This window comes from Hirundo rustica, chromosome 4 (assembly GCF_015227805.2).
Source record: "Hirundo rustica isolate bHirRus1 chromosome 4, bHirRus1.pri.v3, whole genome shotgun sequence".
Lineage (NCBI taxonomy): Eukaryota > Metazoa > Chordata > Aves > Passeriformes > Hirundinidae > Hirundo > Hirundo rustica.
In genome coordinates, this window is record NC_053453.1 from 3,698,697 (window position 1) to 3,715,459 (window position 16,763).

A 16,763-nucleotide genomic window follows, 5' to 3' on the forward strand; every position below is an offset into this window, starting at 1 on the left:
TTCTCCAAGGAGCTCATGAGGGTGAGTTAAATGCTGGAACCACACTGGAGTGTGGCAGGGTGGTGAGGGAAAGCTGAACATTTCCTTGGATGTAGAATATATTCCAGGACATCTGTATAGTAAATTAAGGTGTGAAGAAGTGTTCTTTTGTGGGGTTCTTCCGTGGGTTTTTCCCTACCATCTCCATTCAGAATATGGAGTTGTTCTTGCATTTGCTTTGAGCTGTGCTAGGGATCAGCCAGGCACGGTGTGACCTCAAATCTTGAGTTCTCAAGTCTGGCCTCTTGCTCTTTAAATTCCTGCCTTGAGATGGAAAATGCATTTCCAAAAAGCTGCTCTCAGCCAGCCCCACTAGAGGGTGGCAGTTCCCTTCCAAAAGAGCAGAGCCAGCTTGCTGAAGAAGCTGCAGGAAAGGGAAAAAATAGTGCTTTGCCTATTTCACATTATGTCTAATGTACAGATGAATTCATCTGTATTTCAGAAAATACATCTTATTCATAAAAATTGCAGTCTTGCCCTTAAAATGTAAATCATTCAGTCTGGTCTGCAGTTACTCTTGTCTCTTTGTGTTTTTGGTAGCTGGCATCTGAGCAGGTGAAACTTGGACCCAGCTAGGATTGGTTTGGAGACCCCACTGCCTTGTGAACTTACTCAGCCTGTGCAGATGGGTCATGGCAGAGGATGAAGGGCCTGGCTGGGTTTGTGAGCAGCAGAAGCAGCTACAGGCTGGGAATGGGATGATGTGATGTGGCAGGGACAGCTCTCCTCAAACCTGAGAGTGGCTTCAAAGGCTGATCTCCAGGGCAGTTTCAGCGTCCTGACAGCAGGCATTTGGCGTGGGGAGCAACCTTTTGTATTTTCCCTAAGAGCTCCTCCTTTATAGTAGATCCCCCAAGTCAGTCAGGTGGGACAGCAGAAGAATCCAGATATTCTTAGTTCAGGAACTGGAGTTTTTCCCTTTGAAGCAACAAGGACTGGAAGCCCAACCACCTCAGGACACAGCTTCAGCTTCATGTGCCACGTCTGCAGTTGAGCAGAAGCGAAAAAACATGAAAAGTGTCTTGGCAGAGCAGTGATGAACTTCTGTTGAGCTGTAGCTGGCCCCTCATTAGGGCTGGCTTAGTCCACAGAAACAGCTCACTCCTTTGAGAAAATCTTGCTTTCATTATTAAAACAACAAGTTAGTGTTGTTGCTTGAATTTGGTTCTTGGATTGGGGGTTATATATCTCATCCATCAAGTACAGTTTTTGGTGCAGGTCTCTGGCCAGAGTGACCCCAGTGGAAAATGCAGGTGGGAGCCAAGTGACATGTCCAAGGCAATCCTGTGGCAGGGCTGGGGAAGGAAAACACTTCTGTCCTCATCTCTGGTGTTAAGTAACTTCCAAAACAGTTGGGAAGACGCTTGTAAACTTTGTACAGTTTGATGCAGGCTCCAGGAATATGATTCATTTTCTGGGCTAATTGCTGTACCAGACTTTTGCTCCTCAGGAGAATTGAGGGAAGCAACGTAAGTCCTGCAGAGGAGAAAACCAGGGGAGCACCAAATCCATGTTGCAGAGAGCAGTCGGTGCCATTGCTCCAGTCATCAGAACAGAGAAGTTGTGATTTTTATGATTTTGTCCACTAGAGCCAGTGCCCATCTTCCTATATCTACTTGGAGGAAAAAAAAAACAACTCTGTCACAGCTGTGTCCTTCCAGCATCCCTGCAGCTGATGCAAACCACTGCAGTTGTCCTTTGGTGTGGGCTGCAGCAGTTCCTCCTGCTCTATGGTTGCTTCTCCTGCCTCTGCAGCCCTGGTTGACTCCCCATGTGCAGCTGCATTAATGGAGAAGGAAAGGGGAGGGAAAGCACTTAAATCTTTGCTGCTATTTTAAGCATCCAGCTGTCCAGAATTGTTTAGAAAAATCAATTACGTCCATATTTCCAAAAACCCGGGAACAGGCATTCTGAGATCAGCCTCTCTTGTGCCTGAGCTCATGGACAAGCACTGCTGCAGCCAGGAATGACCTGTTTTACAGCTAGTGGGGAATCAAAGGCTCCTGTTTGCTTATGTTCCTCCATCTTTTGCCCAAAAGCTCTTGATTACAGAATCACTGGGTTGGAAGAGACCTTCAAGGTCATGGAGTCCAACCCAGCCCTAACACCTGAACTAAACCATGGCACAGAGTGCCACACCCAGTCTTTCTCTAAACACGTCCAGGGATGGTGATTCCACCACCTCCCCAGGCAGATCATTCCAGTACTTTATCACTCTTTCTGTGAAAAGCTTTTTCCTGATATCCAACCTATATTTCCCTTGACGCAGCTTGAGACTGTGTCCTCTTCTTCTGTCATTGCAGCCTGGAGAGGGAGACCAACCCCACCTGAGCACAGCCACCCTTCAGGGAGTTGTAGAGAGTGACAAGGTCACCTCTGAGTCTCCTTTTCTCCAGGGTAAACAACTCCAGCTCCCTCAGTTATTCTTCATCTGGCTTGTGTTCCAAGCCCCTCACCAGCCTTGTTGCCCTCTGAATTGCCTCTTAAGCATGGGAAACTGCATTTTGGAAACTGCTGTCTCTTCTCAGAGTGTCTGGCTCCTAAGATCAAGGACTGGGGAAGTGTTTTCTTGGCACAGGTGGGCTTTGGGGAATGAGGATTGCCTTACACCTCCTCAGAGCTGCCAAACTCCTACCCCTGGAGGTGTTGAAGGCCAGGTTGAATGAGATCCTGAGAAACTCCCATGGCAGGGGGTTTGGAACTAGGTGACATTTTTAAGGTCCATTCCAACCCAAACCATTCTGTGATGATTCTGTGAAATTCCATAACTGTGCCATTGCTGTAGCAGCTCATGGCTCTAGGAGCTGTCCATGTAGGGAACCATCACAGGGAGGAGAACAAAGGAGAGTTTAAGCTTCAAAAGATGTGGGAGATGGATACCCAAGTTCTTGGAGGTGCTGTTGGGCTGGAACAGACTGAGCAGGGGAGGTGCTGGCTCCAGTCAGGGTGTGCAGATCAAGCCTGACTGAACTTTGTGCCTCGTCTCCAAACTGGTCCAGCTCTCTTCTCTTTCCCCATGGCAATGAGCAGCTCCCTAGAGAACACCTTTGAATGGCTGCAGTGTCCTGACATCTTAGTTGTTTAAGAATTCCCCAGGATTACTTTAGAAATACCCCAGTATTTCTTTTCAGTAAGCAAATGCCATGAATTTGCATTGAGAGAGATTTCCTGCAATGTGCAAGTAAATTTTTCCAGAGGAGCATGAAGAAATGAGGGGGAGGAAGAGTGTTCTCCCTGGAAAATGTCCCTCTGGATGCCCATCTGGATGTTGGCTTGTGTATGACTGTAGCTGTGGTCACTGGCTATCTAAGCCTGATGCTTTGTGCTCGTTCAGTGTCTGGAAATGGAAAGGCATCTTTGCCTTCAAAGTCTGTTTAGTGGCCTGTTGAACTCTGCTGGTCAAATTTAGTTCTAAGAGAATATGGTCTGTGCCAGCTGCTGAGTTTAACTGAGGACCTGTGTAGGCTGCTTTTGGCCCCGTGGTGATGTTGTACAAAATTTCCATAACAAATATTCCCACGTCCTGGAGCAGTCAAGGGAGCTGGCTGCTAGTGCTGGAGGAAATATTGCTGGAAATATCTCTAACCTGAGGGGCTGTCCTGTCCTCAGCCTGCTGGGCTTTTCCACCCCTAGGGCCAGGGGCAAAAGGTGAGGAGAGGGCTGAGATTCCTGCTCAGGGACTGACTTTGTGGTTGGGTCCCTTGCTCTGAGCAGGGGTGCAACCTCTGAGCCTCCTGAAACTGGATGACAGCAACACTGATCCCTGCAGTTTGAATATCCACAGGGACTGAAGATCCAGAGCAGTGACACTGCACACTGAGGACAGATTCCAACTGTGCACTCATTTTTCTCTGGTTCAGCAGTGTGAAAGGTTGTCCAGAGGAGTTGGGAATGCCCCGTTCCTGGAAGTGTCCAAGGCCAGGCTGGATGGGTTTTGAATAACCTGGTCTAGTGGGAGGTGTCCCTGCCCGTGGGGTTCCTTCCAACCCACACCATTTTATGATTCAGTCATTTTAGCTCAGGTGTAGAAAATGCCCGAGGGGGTCTGGGGTGTCCACTGGACGCATCTGGCTGCTCTGATGCATCACATTTCCATCTCAAAAAACCTGGTTTTGCCATCCAGGTGAGCATTTCACACAATTCAGAGCTTACTGCTATTTCCTACCCTCCTCTGTACTTGGCACCGATAATTAGATCCCTTGGTTTTGGTGGTACAATTTGAGTATCTCCCAAGAAGTTTTTATTGACTTTTCCAATCCCTACCTTGTCACTCAGTACAATTTACAGTGCTTTCAAATACTTGCTTTCCCTCAAACCCCCTGAACTCTTCATTTTGGCTGTGCCTGAGCTTTTTTCCTACCTGCTCTGTGCGCACAAGTCCCCAGAAGTCTGTAAATAAAGCTGTCTGGCAGTAACGTGTGGGCTGTGCTGACAGCTCGCTGCATTAGGCAGCCTGGATTAAAACTAATCCTGCTGTGTGGTAACAGCTCAAAAACCTCAAGCACTGCTGCTCTGGCTCCCCAGCTGGGCTCCCACGCACGGGTGGAACGCGTGACACATTTGTGTGAGGTTGCCACGGCCTCCAGAGGTTCTTGGGCAGCTCCAAGGAAGTTTTGCTGGTGGTGGGGAGCACCAGGAATGCTGCTGGAGGAGAGAAGTCAAAATTCAGTGGGTGCATCCTTCAGGGTGAAGGAGGATATTCATTTCTACAAGGATGGGAGATGGCTGTAGGAAGGTGTTGGAAACCTGGAGGCTGAGAATTTCAGGCTTTCTGTGCTAAAAGGCATTGACCCTCAAGCAAGCACTGCATTTGACCTGAGGCTGTAGAACAGGCTTCCAAAATTGTGTGATGGCGCTGGGGTTGTGGGTGTGTAATTTGAATGGTATTGTGAGATCTCACTGGGTGAAAAACATAGAATTTAAGGTTTTAGTATATAGTACTATATATGGGGCAGGATGGAGGATTTAAGGTGTTGGCTAAGTCCTTCTTCCTCACCTTCTTCATAGTTTTGGGTGTTTTTTTCTAACTGGGTGAAAAAGGTCCACATTGCAGACCTTGGGTGGTTGATTATTGGGTTAAAAGTAAAAATAATATAGGTGTCATCTCATTATTAGATAGTTTGTGTTTTAAAAAACCTTAGAAGAGTTAAAAAGATCAATTTTCTGCCTTATTAGTTAGAGCTCATGACTCCTGAGACTGTACTATAGATAAAAAATAATAAACACTAAGTCCAAACACAAAAACTGCATCTCCCATGCATTAATCCCAACTCTAACAAGAAGAAAAAAAAACAAAAAACCTCACAGGAAGGTTTTAGCAGAGGGTGTTTATTAAGCTAGATGGAGAGGTTTGTGGTAGTCTCCATGTGGTAGAGCTGAGGTGTCCTGGTTTCCCCCCGCAGCTAGAACCAGGGACAAGAAACTAGAAGGCTTCAGAAGGGAATGTGGTACAAATAATCACCCAGCAGGTGTGATTTGGAGGCTACAAAACCATTCAGACCAATTCCCTGCTCTGCTGTGTTCAGAGCTTTCGTTTCCTTGTTGGAAAGAGTAGGACATCTATTTTATTCTAATTTTTCTTTAGCCTCCAGGCAGCAGATTCGTTTTTTCTAGGGGTTTTTTTTTGGGAACATGGTGTGGCTGAAAGTCTTGTAGGCTCTCCTCAAGATTTATGTATAGAAACACTTCCTGTAAGAACAATCCTTTCCCATCCACAGAGCAGGGCACCTCTGGGCAGCACTTAATCCCTCAAAGACATCAGGCTGATCTCAGGATGCCTCTGACCAGCTTTCTGTAGGAAACCAGCACTTCCATGAGCTCAGCTCCAGTCTTCCAGCCTTTCCCTACTGTGGAAGGAGAAGGGGCAAATCTGTCTTAGGGGCTTGTCCAGGGACCACACCAAAAGTTCCCCTGATGAGACACCAGAAAATGCCGACTTGAATGTTCCTGTTATTGGTCAGAGTTAGGTGAATTGGTGGTGTTAGGTGGTGGATTAGTGGGTGATGGATACTGGGGTGGATCAGTGCTCCTTGGATGACTCCACACCTGCTGAGGTAAGAAGCAGACAGCTGCATTCCCTGGTGAAGTGGAAATGAGCTGCTGTCTCTAAGTCACCTCTGCAGCCCCTAAGGCCATGCTGCTGTTTGTTCTTCACCTTTGTCTTGAATCATTTTGGTACAGAGCAGCCTTCTGTGCTTGGGAGATCAGGATGCAGTAAAAAACAAAGAGTAGAAACACCCTCTGATCTCCCTGCTGGGCATGGAAGTTAAGTCCTGAATACCCAGGTAAGTCCATGCCTCGGGTGGGTTGGAAGCAGGTTGTCTTTCCTAGGGTCAGTGTATCAGCCTGGTGAGCCAAAACCTGCCTCAAGCTGTCCAGTGCACAGAATGCAGAACAAAGAGCCACAGGCCATTGTTGTGGTGGTGAAAGGTAGTGTCTAGTGATGCACCCCTGCCTCAGTGGGTGTTTCCATATTAGGAAAGGTTTAAGACTCACCCCTTGCTGTTCTAATAAGGTGAAGGACCCAGAAATTTCCATGTTCTTTCCCTGTAACTGGCCAGGTGCCAGCACAGAGGTGCTGGTTGGGCTTTGGAAATGCACCTCAAAACCTGTTGCCAATTTCATTGTGCAAGGTGCCAAAAAGCCCACCTGGACCATCAAGTACTTAAAAGACTGCACAGAACTGCTCAGTTGCTTTTTTGGACTGCCTTAGCAGTGTCTTCTCTGCACTGTGTTCGACTTGCATTTCTTTTGTTTGATGTTAGTTATTTTTATCATTATTAAAGCCTTTTCTTTTACAAAGCATGTCCAGAGAGGTTGTCTCACTGTTATTTAGCCACTCTGAGAAGTTGCAGGTCAGCCCTCAGACTTGATACATCTTTAGGGATCTTATTAAACTCTGGCCACGTGTAGTGACCTGTCCCTGCAAGGGGGCAGGTATTTAGGAGAGATCTCAAACTTGCTGCTGCTTTTTTTGGGGGCAAGCTGAGGTGGCAGAGGGAGGTGATGTCCCAGAGAGCCGATTCACAAAGGGTGCTGTGGCTGTTAGTGTTGTCCCTCCACGGGGGACAGAGCACAGCTGACAACACAGAGCAGAAGGGAAAGAGTTCAAATGCAGGAAGGATTCAACAGATGTGTTTGTTTTCCTGTTTTGTTTGTACTCAGAGCTCTGATGGGTAGTGATAATGTGGGGGTTTCTGGGAGAATTGGTTTGTTTTGGGATGTGGGGCAGAAAGGTTCACTAGACCCACCGTGTGTGCCAAAGGCTGCCAGGCACCCTGATCTATTGGCAGAGGCTTTTAGGAGGATCAAAGCCTCTCTGACACCAGCCTGTAGCTGCCAGCTGCCTCTGACACTGCTCCCATCTCCTCACAGACCACCCATTAAGCTGTTGCCTGCCAAGAAAGAGATTCCTCTCTCCAAAATCCTCCACGGGCTCTGCTGGGTGTGCTTCCACATAACCTTCCTGGCTTCTTCTTCCTGCCCTCCTTCCATGCAGTTCCTGCTGGTTTGGCTCTCTCTGCTTGCTCTCCTCTTCCCTGCACCCTTGGCCTCCCAGCCCTTCCCTCTCCTCTTCTCTGCTTCCTCCTCAGTCATGGCTCGAGCAATTAAGAATTCAGGGCACAAGGTGATCCTACCTTGGACACTACCAGGATGCCTCTACTTTTTAGCTGTAGCTTTGCCACGAGGCAGATATTCTGGTGCATTGCCAACAAATAACAGAATAAGGACAAATGCCTGATAAACCTATTTTGCACTTGCTGGGAAGCTGATCCCCACGGAGCTGGGGCTTGGTTGGACACCAGCTCTTACCAAATCCCGGTATGTGCTGCTGGTTTTTACGGCTAGAGGTTTTTTGTGGGCATGGATAAATGTGCCTTTGCAGAGTCTCTGCCACATCTCGACAGAATTGTGCTGAGAAGTGGGGAAAAGTGGACAAAAATGAAGCAGAGCTCCCAGCCTGCTGCCGCCTGGCCACATCGAGCATTGGCATCTGTCAGTGCCAACTGCATGGTTTCCCTTGCAGGGATGGAATTCCAAATTCTGGCCAGATTATGCTGAGAACAAGTGTTCCCAGGGGTTATCTTTGTCTTTAAGTGGTAAGAGGAAATGCTGCAGCTTTCCTGAGCCGGATACAGTGGCTCAGTTTTGCAGACCTGAGATATTTTGGTGAGCCAGGAGAGGTGATAACCAGCTGGCAGGGTGCTCACAGAGGGCTGAAGCAAGCACGTGTAATAGATACAGAACCATTATTGTTGTTAACAGTACAAATATGCTTTTCCTTATTTCTTGCTGAGTACCCCGTTGGAAACATGCATATTTAATTAGCATTGATTCTTTTTGAGTGGATTGCTTTAAATCCTGGGGTGATAAAGCCCTGTCTCTTGCTCAGACAGTATCACATAGCCAGCCCTTCACTTCATCAGCACAATGAAATAATTCTGTTCAGGCCTGAGAAGTTATGCTGCTTGTAGTGAAAATGGTTTGAAATTTCGAACTGTTTCTCGCAATAATGTAACTATGTGGGTAAGGCTTGGCCGGGAGCACGTTACAGGTTTTATCTTTAATGATTTATTTGCATCTACTTTATTTTACGGAAGAGTGTGTATGTACTGACCGGTTCTTGTAGAGAGGAGGGTCAGTATCAAGCATGAGGCAACTTCCCTGCGAGGCTGTCTCCTCCTGTCCTCTGTCCCAGATTTAATATTCTCTTTTTACAGGTGACCCCCCACAAGCTGCTGCCTGGATTGGCCAGTGTATCCTCTACTTGCTGATAATGGTTTTTGAGAAGACTGTGATTAGCCTTGTCCTGCTTATCCCTGGTTGGACAAAGGTAGGCAGTATTTTTCTAGCTGTAGCTGTTGTGGGGTTTTTTTTTGTCAGCTTTTCCTGGTTCATGATTCCCATTATTGAAATCCTTTAATCCTCACACTTAGTGACATCACTCTCTAATCATTAGCTATTACTTAAATTTTGGGAAACATGACTTTCATAATGGTTTGGCTTTTGGTGCATTCTCTTGCTAGTCAAAAGCTAATGGAATAAGATGATGCTTTAATTTTCTTTCCCATTCCTGGAAGGCTAAAATGGGCTGGGCTGGTAGCTGAGCTCCTTCAGTTCTGCCAGAGGATTTCTATGTTCTTCTGTCAAGTCAGACCATGTTGGTGTTTTGTGATCCCATGCTTAAACCAGGGGGACTCTTAGAGATTAATTTGGAAAGTGCTGTTCAAGTAGTGTGTTGTCTTTTCCTGCTCAGCTGCTTCTGTATGCCAGCAATGTGAATTGTGTTGATCAGAAGTTTATCTTGATAAAAACAAAAATAATAGCCTGTGGGGCTTTTGGCCACATTGCTGTTGGCAGCTAGGTGTGATGGATCTGAAAACCTAATTCTGAGAGTCAGAGGTAACTCTGGTTTGGAGTCCACTTTTGCCAGGCTCTGAGGTACCAAGCACTGTGTGTAACTTGCTGGAGTTATCTCCGGCAGTCTGGGAGCACTTACCTCTTCAAGGGTTGTCCTTCAAAGCCAGTAGCCCACAGTGCCCACAGCTGGATGTGAACTTCTTCAGCAGCAGCAATCCAGACCCAGAGATGCTGCTGGATTCTTCTCCATGGTTACTGTTCATGGCTGGTGTCCTTGTTCTACAGATGAGTTCTGGGGAGCCAAGGAAAGTCCCACCAGTTGTTGTCATGGACAGTTACACTGAAAGACTCGCAGCACTGGTTTCTGTACAAAATCATGTGTTTGGCAGCTGGGCTAAGGGAATATCCTGTGTAATCTTTTGAGAGCTGGGTTGAAGCACAGGCTGCAGAGCTCTGGCTGCTCATGTAAGAAGACAACCAGTTTCCATCAAAGATCTTGCAACAGAGCTGTTCAAGTAATACTTCTAAATGTTTCCTCCTCTGCAGCTTCAGCAGATCCTCCTGGGTTACATCCCAAGCCCCCAGCTGGAGCTCGTCCTGGTGATGTTTGTTGTGCCTTTCATAGTCAATGTAAGTGGTGCTTCTGCAAGTGCTGGCTGGGCTGGGTTGGAAATTACAGAACCCTCATGGGAGTGTCCACAGGGACTGGCTGGGGGCAGCCTTGAAGTGGCTGGGACAGGGTGGAGGGGTGTGTAAAGAAATCTATCTGTCACAAATCCCTCAATGCCACAGTCTCTGTTCCCAATTCCCGTCCCTTTCTCTGAGCTGCCGTGTGGCTGACTCTTCACCTCTTGGAATGAAGCTGGGTCTTGTTAGGTGAGAGCTCATCTCAGGAGCAAGCCATGAGCATGTAGATGCCCAAAACCCTTTAATGTCCTATAGGATGTCTTGTGACCTTGACAGTCAGTCATTTGGGTGGATATCAGATTGTTTACAGCAAGACAAGGTGCTCAGGGTTACCCAGAACTGTTGTTCTTGTCAAAACTAGTTTGACAAAGTTTTGTGAAAGCTCAGCTCTTTCTTGGTTCCCCTGATTCTGGGTAATCCTTGAGCTGCTGCTCAGTTCCTGCTAAGGTGGGAAGTGGAAGCATGGTGTTAACACTCAGATGCTCCCTGGACAAGCAGGGAGTTGAACTCACTTCCAGCTCATCCCATGCACATTTCAATGGGTGCAGCACTGGCAAATTTGGATTGATCTGCCTCTCTCCATCATCCCAGGCTGCATTTCCACATTAGAAAGCAAATTCTGATCCTCAAAGAACCGACCAGGGACTGGTTCAGGAGGATGAACTTTGGGTGGAGCTTGGTTCAGTGGTTATGTTCTGATGGAAACTTGGCCTAATGTGGTCTTATTTAATCTGGGTCTTCGACAACCATGGAAACAATAGGACTTGTGTAAGAAGGGACTTAAGGAATTTGACTCATCCAGTCCCCATGGACACAACTGATGCAGGGCTGATTTAGCTATGAGGTTGATCAAGGCTGGATGTCTGGACAAGCCAAGGGGAGAAGGAATATCTGTGATTGAACCACTCTGTACTTTTGGTCCCTGCAATCTGTTGATGTAATTTCTTTCTCCCCAAGGCCATTATGTTCTGGGTTGTGGACAGCTTGATCATGAGGAAATACAAGCAGAAGGATACCCTAGACATCAATGGATCCACAGAAACTCCTCGGGCCAGAAGGACTGAGGAATCTCAGGTAAGACCAGGGATGCAAACTTGTGTTTCAGACCAAGCTGAAGACTTGTGGGATGGTCTGTGTGTTTTACCACAACCCTGTAACAGAACATCACATTGCCTGGACCTGGGGTGGTGCTTTGAGAATGTGGGTGATCACCCTGCAAAGTCAAACTCACTCTTAACTATGAGCAGTGTCACAGCCCAGGAAGTGCTTCTGAAACACTGCCCTGAATGATGACTGAATATCTTGGGGGGATGAGCTGACTTCTGCACTGATCTGTGTGTGCAGGCTAAAACTGTCACCCTGAGCTTTGCTGTATTCAGTTGTAATTAATTTTGTCTGGGAAGAGCTTACTTTCCTCTCTGTAATTGTTAGCATCCCTTTTAGAGGACAAGGCTTAGCTGGGAATCCTATTTTGGTCAGCATTTGGTATTTTTTCAACCAGATTATTGTCCCTTAGCTGGAGGAGGCTGTGTTTTGTGTAGTCTGAACCTGACAGTTTAAAGTTATGGTGGGGGAGGAAATGCTGCAGTTCCAGCAGACTTTGTTCTTCTTAATCATGTGTGGTTCGTTGGGTAGGTGGTGTCTGCTTCTTACTGACCTTTGGGCAGTGTCCATGGTCTTGGTCTCTGGGAGGAATTCCCATCCTTCTCCTGGCACCCAGGCCTGGTTTCAGTGTGTTCTGTGTATGACTGCTGATACCCTGCAACTCACTGGCGAGACTTACCGAGATAAGATAATTTCTGGCAATCACAGCCTGGCTTCTGGAGGAGCTTCTGCTGAGGAATTTGGGATGAACAGAAATAGCTCTTGCTCTCTGAGAGTTCTTTCATAAGGAGCAGCTCAGCTCTTGTGCTGACAGACGGGATGGCCCATCACTGGTGACATTAAAGCACACAGAGAGGCAGTGATGTTTTAACAGTGTGTGCTTGGCAGCCTGCACAGCATCCAAGGCTTCTGTGTCCCAGGGCTGCAGTGGGGAAGTGGCCACTGCTCATGCAGTGTCAGAGGAATCCTCACTCTGGCAGGGAGGGCAGGCAGATGTGAGCAGCTGTTGCCCCAAGAGAGTCACTCCTCCAGGCCCTGCCTCTGGATAAACAGCTCTGGCGAGGTCACTGGTGGTAAAGCCCTGCCCTGCTCACTGGATGTGTTCCTGAAGGCCCAAGGTCAGTCAGGATTACACCAGCTCAGAAGCAGAGCTAAGGAGGGGACATCTCTGTTAGAGACAAGGACCTCCTTCACAGCTTTTGGAGCCAAACCTTGCAGTATCCAGGCTCACGGATGGTGGCTGGGCAGATGGTGTCACAGGTACTCCTTCTCCATGAAGATAGAGCTGCACCTCTGCTTTCTTCCAGTGTTTTGTGACCTCTCACTCAGAGAGGTCTTCAGATTTGGATAATCTGAAGGAACAACCTGCTAATTTCCAGATGCTAAGAAAGCCTCTTCTGGCAGGTCAATAGACAGGAGGTTTCAAGTAGTGGAAGCAATTCCCACGATCTGCCACTTTCTGTCAAAGGTTACTCTCATCTTCCAAGTACCTGATGGCCAAGACCTGAAGACTTCAACAAAAATTCAACAATGCAGATCATCTGTTCATTCTGAGCACCTCTGATCCATCTCTACAGTGGAGATACCAAGGGGACTGGTTTCTCCTTGGAGCAGTCTGCAGGGATTGCCTCCTTTATGCTCAGACATGTTCCTGTGCCTCTAGCCTGACAAATATTTTGGGCAGAGAAGGAAGTTTATGAAGAAATACAGAAGTGGGTGACCTGTTTTCCAACTCTCTTGGCACTGGGCCTTGAGGAATAGCCTTAAGCTCCTGCTTCAGGTGTCAGCTTCTTAAGCTGTGAACTAAAGATCATGTTGACTGGCTGAGCCCTACAGCTGGATTGACTGGAATTTAACTCAAAAGCAGAAAATGAGCATTTGCTGGGCTTGTTGCTGCTAATAACCTGTTCAAGTGGGATAATTCCTTGTTTCCCTGCTGCCCAGTGGAGGAGGAAGGGGGGCTGAGGGGTGTAGGGCAGAGCTAGTGTGTCCCACAAGTTTATCAGGGTTCATCAGGGCTGTCTCGCTGCAGGCGCCACCAGCTCCCCATCTCACTGCTGACTTGAATTTCAACCCTCTGCCTATCTCACCAATGGAGTGTCATTGTTTTCACATGAAACAGCAGTTTGTGTTTGGAAAAGGACGGGGGCTGAAGTTAACCTGTTAAAAGCCCACGCTCTGAGGGGCAGCAGGAAACCTCAGCTCTTGTCCTTGGCTTGGTAGAGCAGCTGGGCAGCAAGAAGAAAACCCAACAACAGCAATCCTGCTTCTGGTGTCACTTACTGACTCTGTGGCTGCAGCCAAGGAGGTGGCAGCTTCTTGTTGGCTTCAAAGCTCCTTTGGTGAACCAGAGGATGAGCTCTTCCTACTTCTTTTGCACTGAATCCCTGAAAAGGACAAACTCCCTCTTATGGTTGGAAGAATTTCACCTTTCTATTCTTCCATGCCAGTCTTCAGCTTTGTGTTGTTTCAGTCTCCTGCCCTCCCTTGTAAATGTTCAGGGAATAATTTTTTTTTTCCCCCTCTTGTGGGATAGAAAAGGATCTCTTGAATGCCAGTTTGCATCCAGTGCTGGTCAGCCTGGGGAAATGAATTCATCAGCAGTGCCCTTATTTTCGCTTTGTATGTGTCCTGCCCTTGACCCGAGGCTCTTTTCCCTTGCCCTTGTAACTCCCAATGAACTTTAGATCTTATCAGTGATTTCTTTGTTTCCTCCACTCTGGAAAACAAGTCAGTTTTAATAATGTTTTATTTGATCTTTTTTCAGATGTTGTTTTTTTTCCCCCCAGGGAGGTGGATGAGTTTTTGTTCCTTTCCTGAAGGTTTGCATTTTTAGAGACAACCCTTAAAGCAAAAGTCCAGTAACACTGGTACTTGTGAGAAAAATTAAGGTGAAATTAGAGGCTTCTATGAGGCTGGAAGGAAAGTTAATACACAGCATGAGGGCCTGCCTTTGGTCAGGATGGAGTTCAGCATCTGTCCTAATTCCCTTCACAAGGGACTTTGTATTTTGGCATTCATTAGATGAAGATGCTGATAGACACCAATACAGAGCTGCTTACTTTTCCACGTTGAAACATTTAGAAAGTCCAGGAGCAAGCTGGATTTGCCTGTTGCTCAGCTGAGAAACAATTTTTTTATTATTATTATTTTTTAATTAGCTCAAACTCGTGGTGAACTCAGGGGCCAGGTCCTTAAAGGGAAGATAAGTGAAGGTGGGCATAGGGGTGCCTCTGAAAGGAAAATGTCCCACCTCACAGTCCTCCTGACCCATGGCAAATCATGCTGTGGAATGTGTGAGGTGTTCGAGGACTGCTGGGTGGGACAGCAGCACATTGTCCCAGGACTGGGAAACCATGTCCCACTCCCAGATGTGCCACCAATCTGCTGTGATCCTGACCTGGATGCATCTGCAGGGAAAGAGCCTTGTCCAAGGTGTTCTGAAAACTCCCAAATTGGAGTTGGGCTTGAAAATGATATCTGAGGATATATCCTGTGGCTGTCATGGCAACGAGGTGCTCTCTCATGGTGCTGCTTCCTGGGGAATTGTGGAAAGGTTGCTGGGGGACTCTTGGCTTATGTAGTTCCCTACAAACTTGTGGTGGGCAGGTAGCAGCCTGGATGGGTCTGGATGCACAGCACTGTGTCACCATCCCTGCTTGGCTGCAAGGGGATTTGAGTTTTCAGCTGAAACCCACCCAGATCATCAGTTCAATAGGCCCAGTCTGTTGCAGCCTGTCAGAGCTCAGTGGGTTCACAGTGCTGCCTGTGAGTAATTGCCCACACATTTCTTCAGGTTCAACAGCATCACAATATCAATGTGACAAACAGAGGAAATCTTCACGTGAGAGAGATGGAAACGTTCCAGCGTGTGTCCTGAACCAAAAAAAAATTAAAATTCCTTGAGTCCGATGAGGGGGACAGCAAGAGAGCTTAATCCAGTCTGCTGCTGTCCTTTGGGTGTCTGACTGTGAAGAAAACACTGGATGGAGGGGCTGGGGTGTGTGTGAGGGTGGGGAGCAGGAAATCTTCCCCTGTGGCTCTTCTGCTCCTTTGAAGTCACTGACTCACTGGAGCTCTGTTTTTCCTGTTCAGTGGTTTGTTGCTGTGGTGACTGGCCCCGTGGTGCTGCCTGAGTGCGAGCAAGGGGAGGGCATGAGAATTCACAACTTTGCGTGGAGATAGACAGAGATAGGAGAGATTCCTCCTGCTCCTGGTTTTGCCCAAGGGATCCTGGGCTCTGGGGCTGTTGGGAATGTTCTGTGTGTGTGCGCTGGGATGAAACTCCATGAGCCATCCCTTGACTTAGGCCTTTGGGCTGGAAGGCTGCTGAGTCAGGCACAGGGAGACCTCACAGTGACAGCGCAGCTTCTCTTGGCCAAATGGGGGTGTTTGAGGAGATGGGGGTGGACAGGGTTGAGCTAACAGCCTGGTCTGGAGCACAACTCTGCTGAGGAGCAGCTGAGGGAACTGGGGATGCAGGAGAAAAGGAGGCTCAGGGGTGAGCTTATTCCTCTCTATTAACTCCCTGAAATGAGGTTGTAGCCAGATGGGGGTCAGTCTCTTCCTCCAGGTTACAACAACAGAATAAGAGGGAATGGCCCCAAGTTGCACCAGAGAAGGTTTAGATTGGATATTAGGGTAAATTTCTTTACTGAAAGGGTGGCCAGGCCCTGGCACAGACTGCCCAGAGAAATGGTGGAATCACCATCCCTAGAAGTGTTCAAAAAAACATGTGGATGTGGGACATTCAGGTTTAGAGATGAACTTGGCAGTGCTGGGATATAATGGTTGGACTCAGCCTAGGAGGTCTTTTCCCACCTTGAGGATTCAATGGTTCTAATCTATCCAGCCATGAATATTACTCATGCACGCTGCTGGCTGGCTGGCACTGGGTTTTAGCTCTCCTACAGTCAGTGCAGCCATCTCCTGGATAAAATCCAGCCTTTCTCTTCTTCCAGAAGATGTGGCTGGACAATGCCCACACTGGCTCCATCTGCATCTTGCAAATGCACCAGGCTGATGGCAGCCGGTTTACAGCAGCCCATGGTAGCCTCAGGTGTGGAGTTAACTACTGAGGGTACAGGGGTTCCTGGGGACAAAGGGCAGCTTTTGGGTCCTGCAGCAAAAAAAAAGTGATTTTTTTACCTCAGACATCAGTGAGAGGTGTCACTGCTCTGCCTTGGCTCCCACAATCTGGACTGAGCTAGGAGCTGCTGTGCCAGGCAGAAATGAGGTGCTGCCAGGCTAGGACACCACTCCTGAGCTGGCTGGCCATGGCTGAAGCTGAGCCTGTAGCTCTGCTTGCCCTTCTGGCTGAGCTGTGGAGGTGATAAGCAGCTGGGGGCCTGGGAAAAGCTCTACATGTGGTACAGCTGTCCACAAAATATGTGGCCTCGTTTTTGTACATCTCCACTGAGGCTTCATCCGGGCCTGAACATCCGTATGTGAGTCCTGTCCCATGGGGAGCAGAGCCTTCAGCTGCTCATTCTGCTCCCAAGGAAGGGGGGCTGGGACACCACAAGGTCATGGTGCCTGTGCCCAAATCCATTTGGCTGTTGTTGGAGAGGTGC

The 16,763-nt window shown here is 47.9% G+C and overlaps 1 protein-coding gene across 1 annotated transcript in view; it reads left to right on the top strand.

Annotated features, from left to right (window-relative positions):
- Positions 1–16,763, top strand: part of LOC120752112 (store-operated calcium entry regulator STIMATE-like) — a 31,419-nt gene that overhangs the window by 13,827 nt on the left and 829 nt on the right. The window contains exons 5-7 of the mRNA XM_040062775.2: positions 8,760–8,872; positions 9,946–10,029; positions 11,044–11,160. Coding sequence (XP_039918709.1) covers positions 8,760–8,872; positions 9,946–10,029; positions 11,044–11,160 — 314 coding nt within the window. The remainder of the gene's footprint in view (positions 1–8,759; positions 8,873–9,945; positions 10,030–11,043; positions 11,161–16,763) is intronic.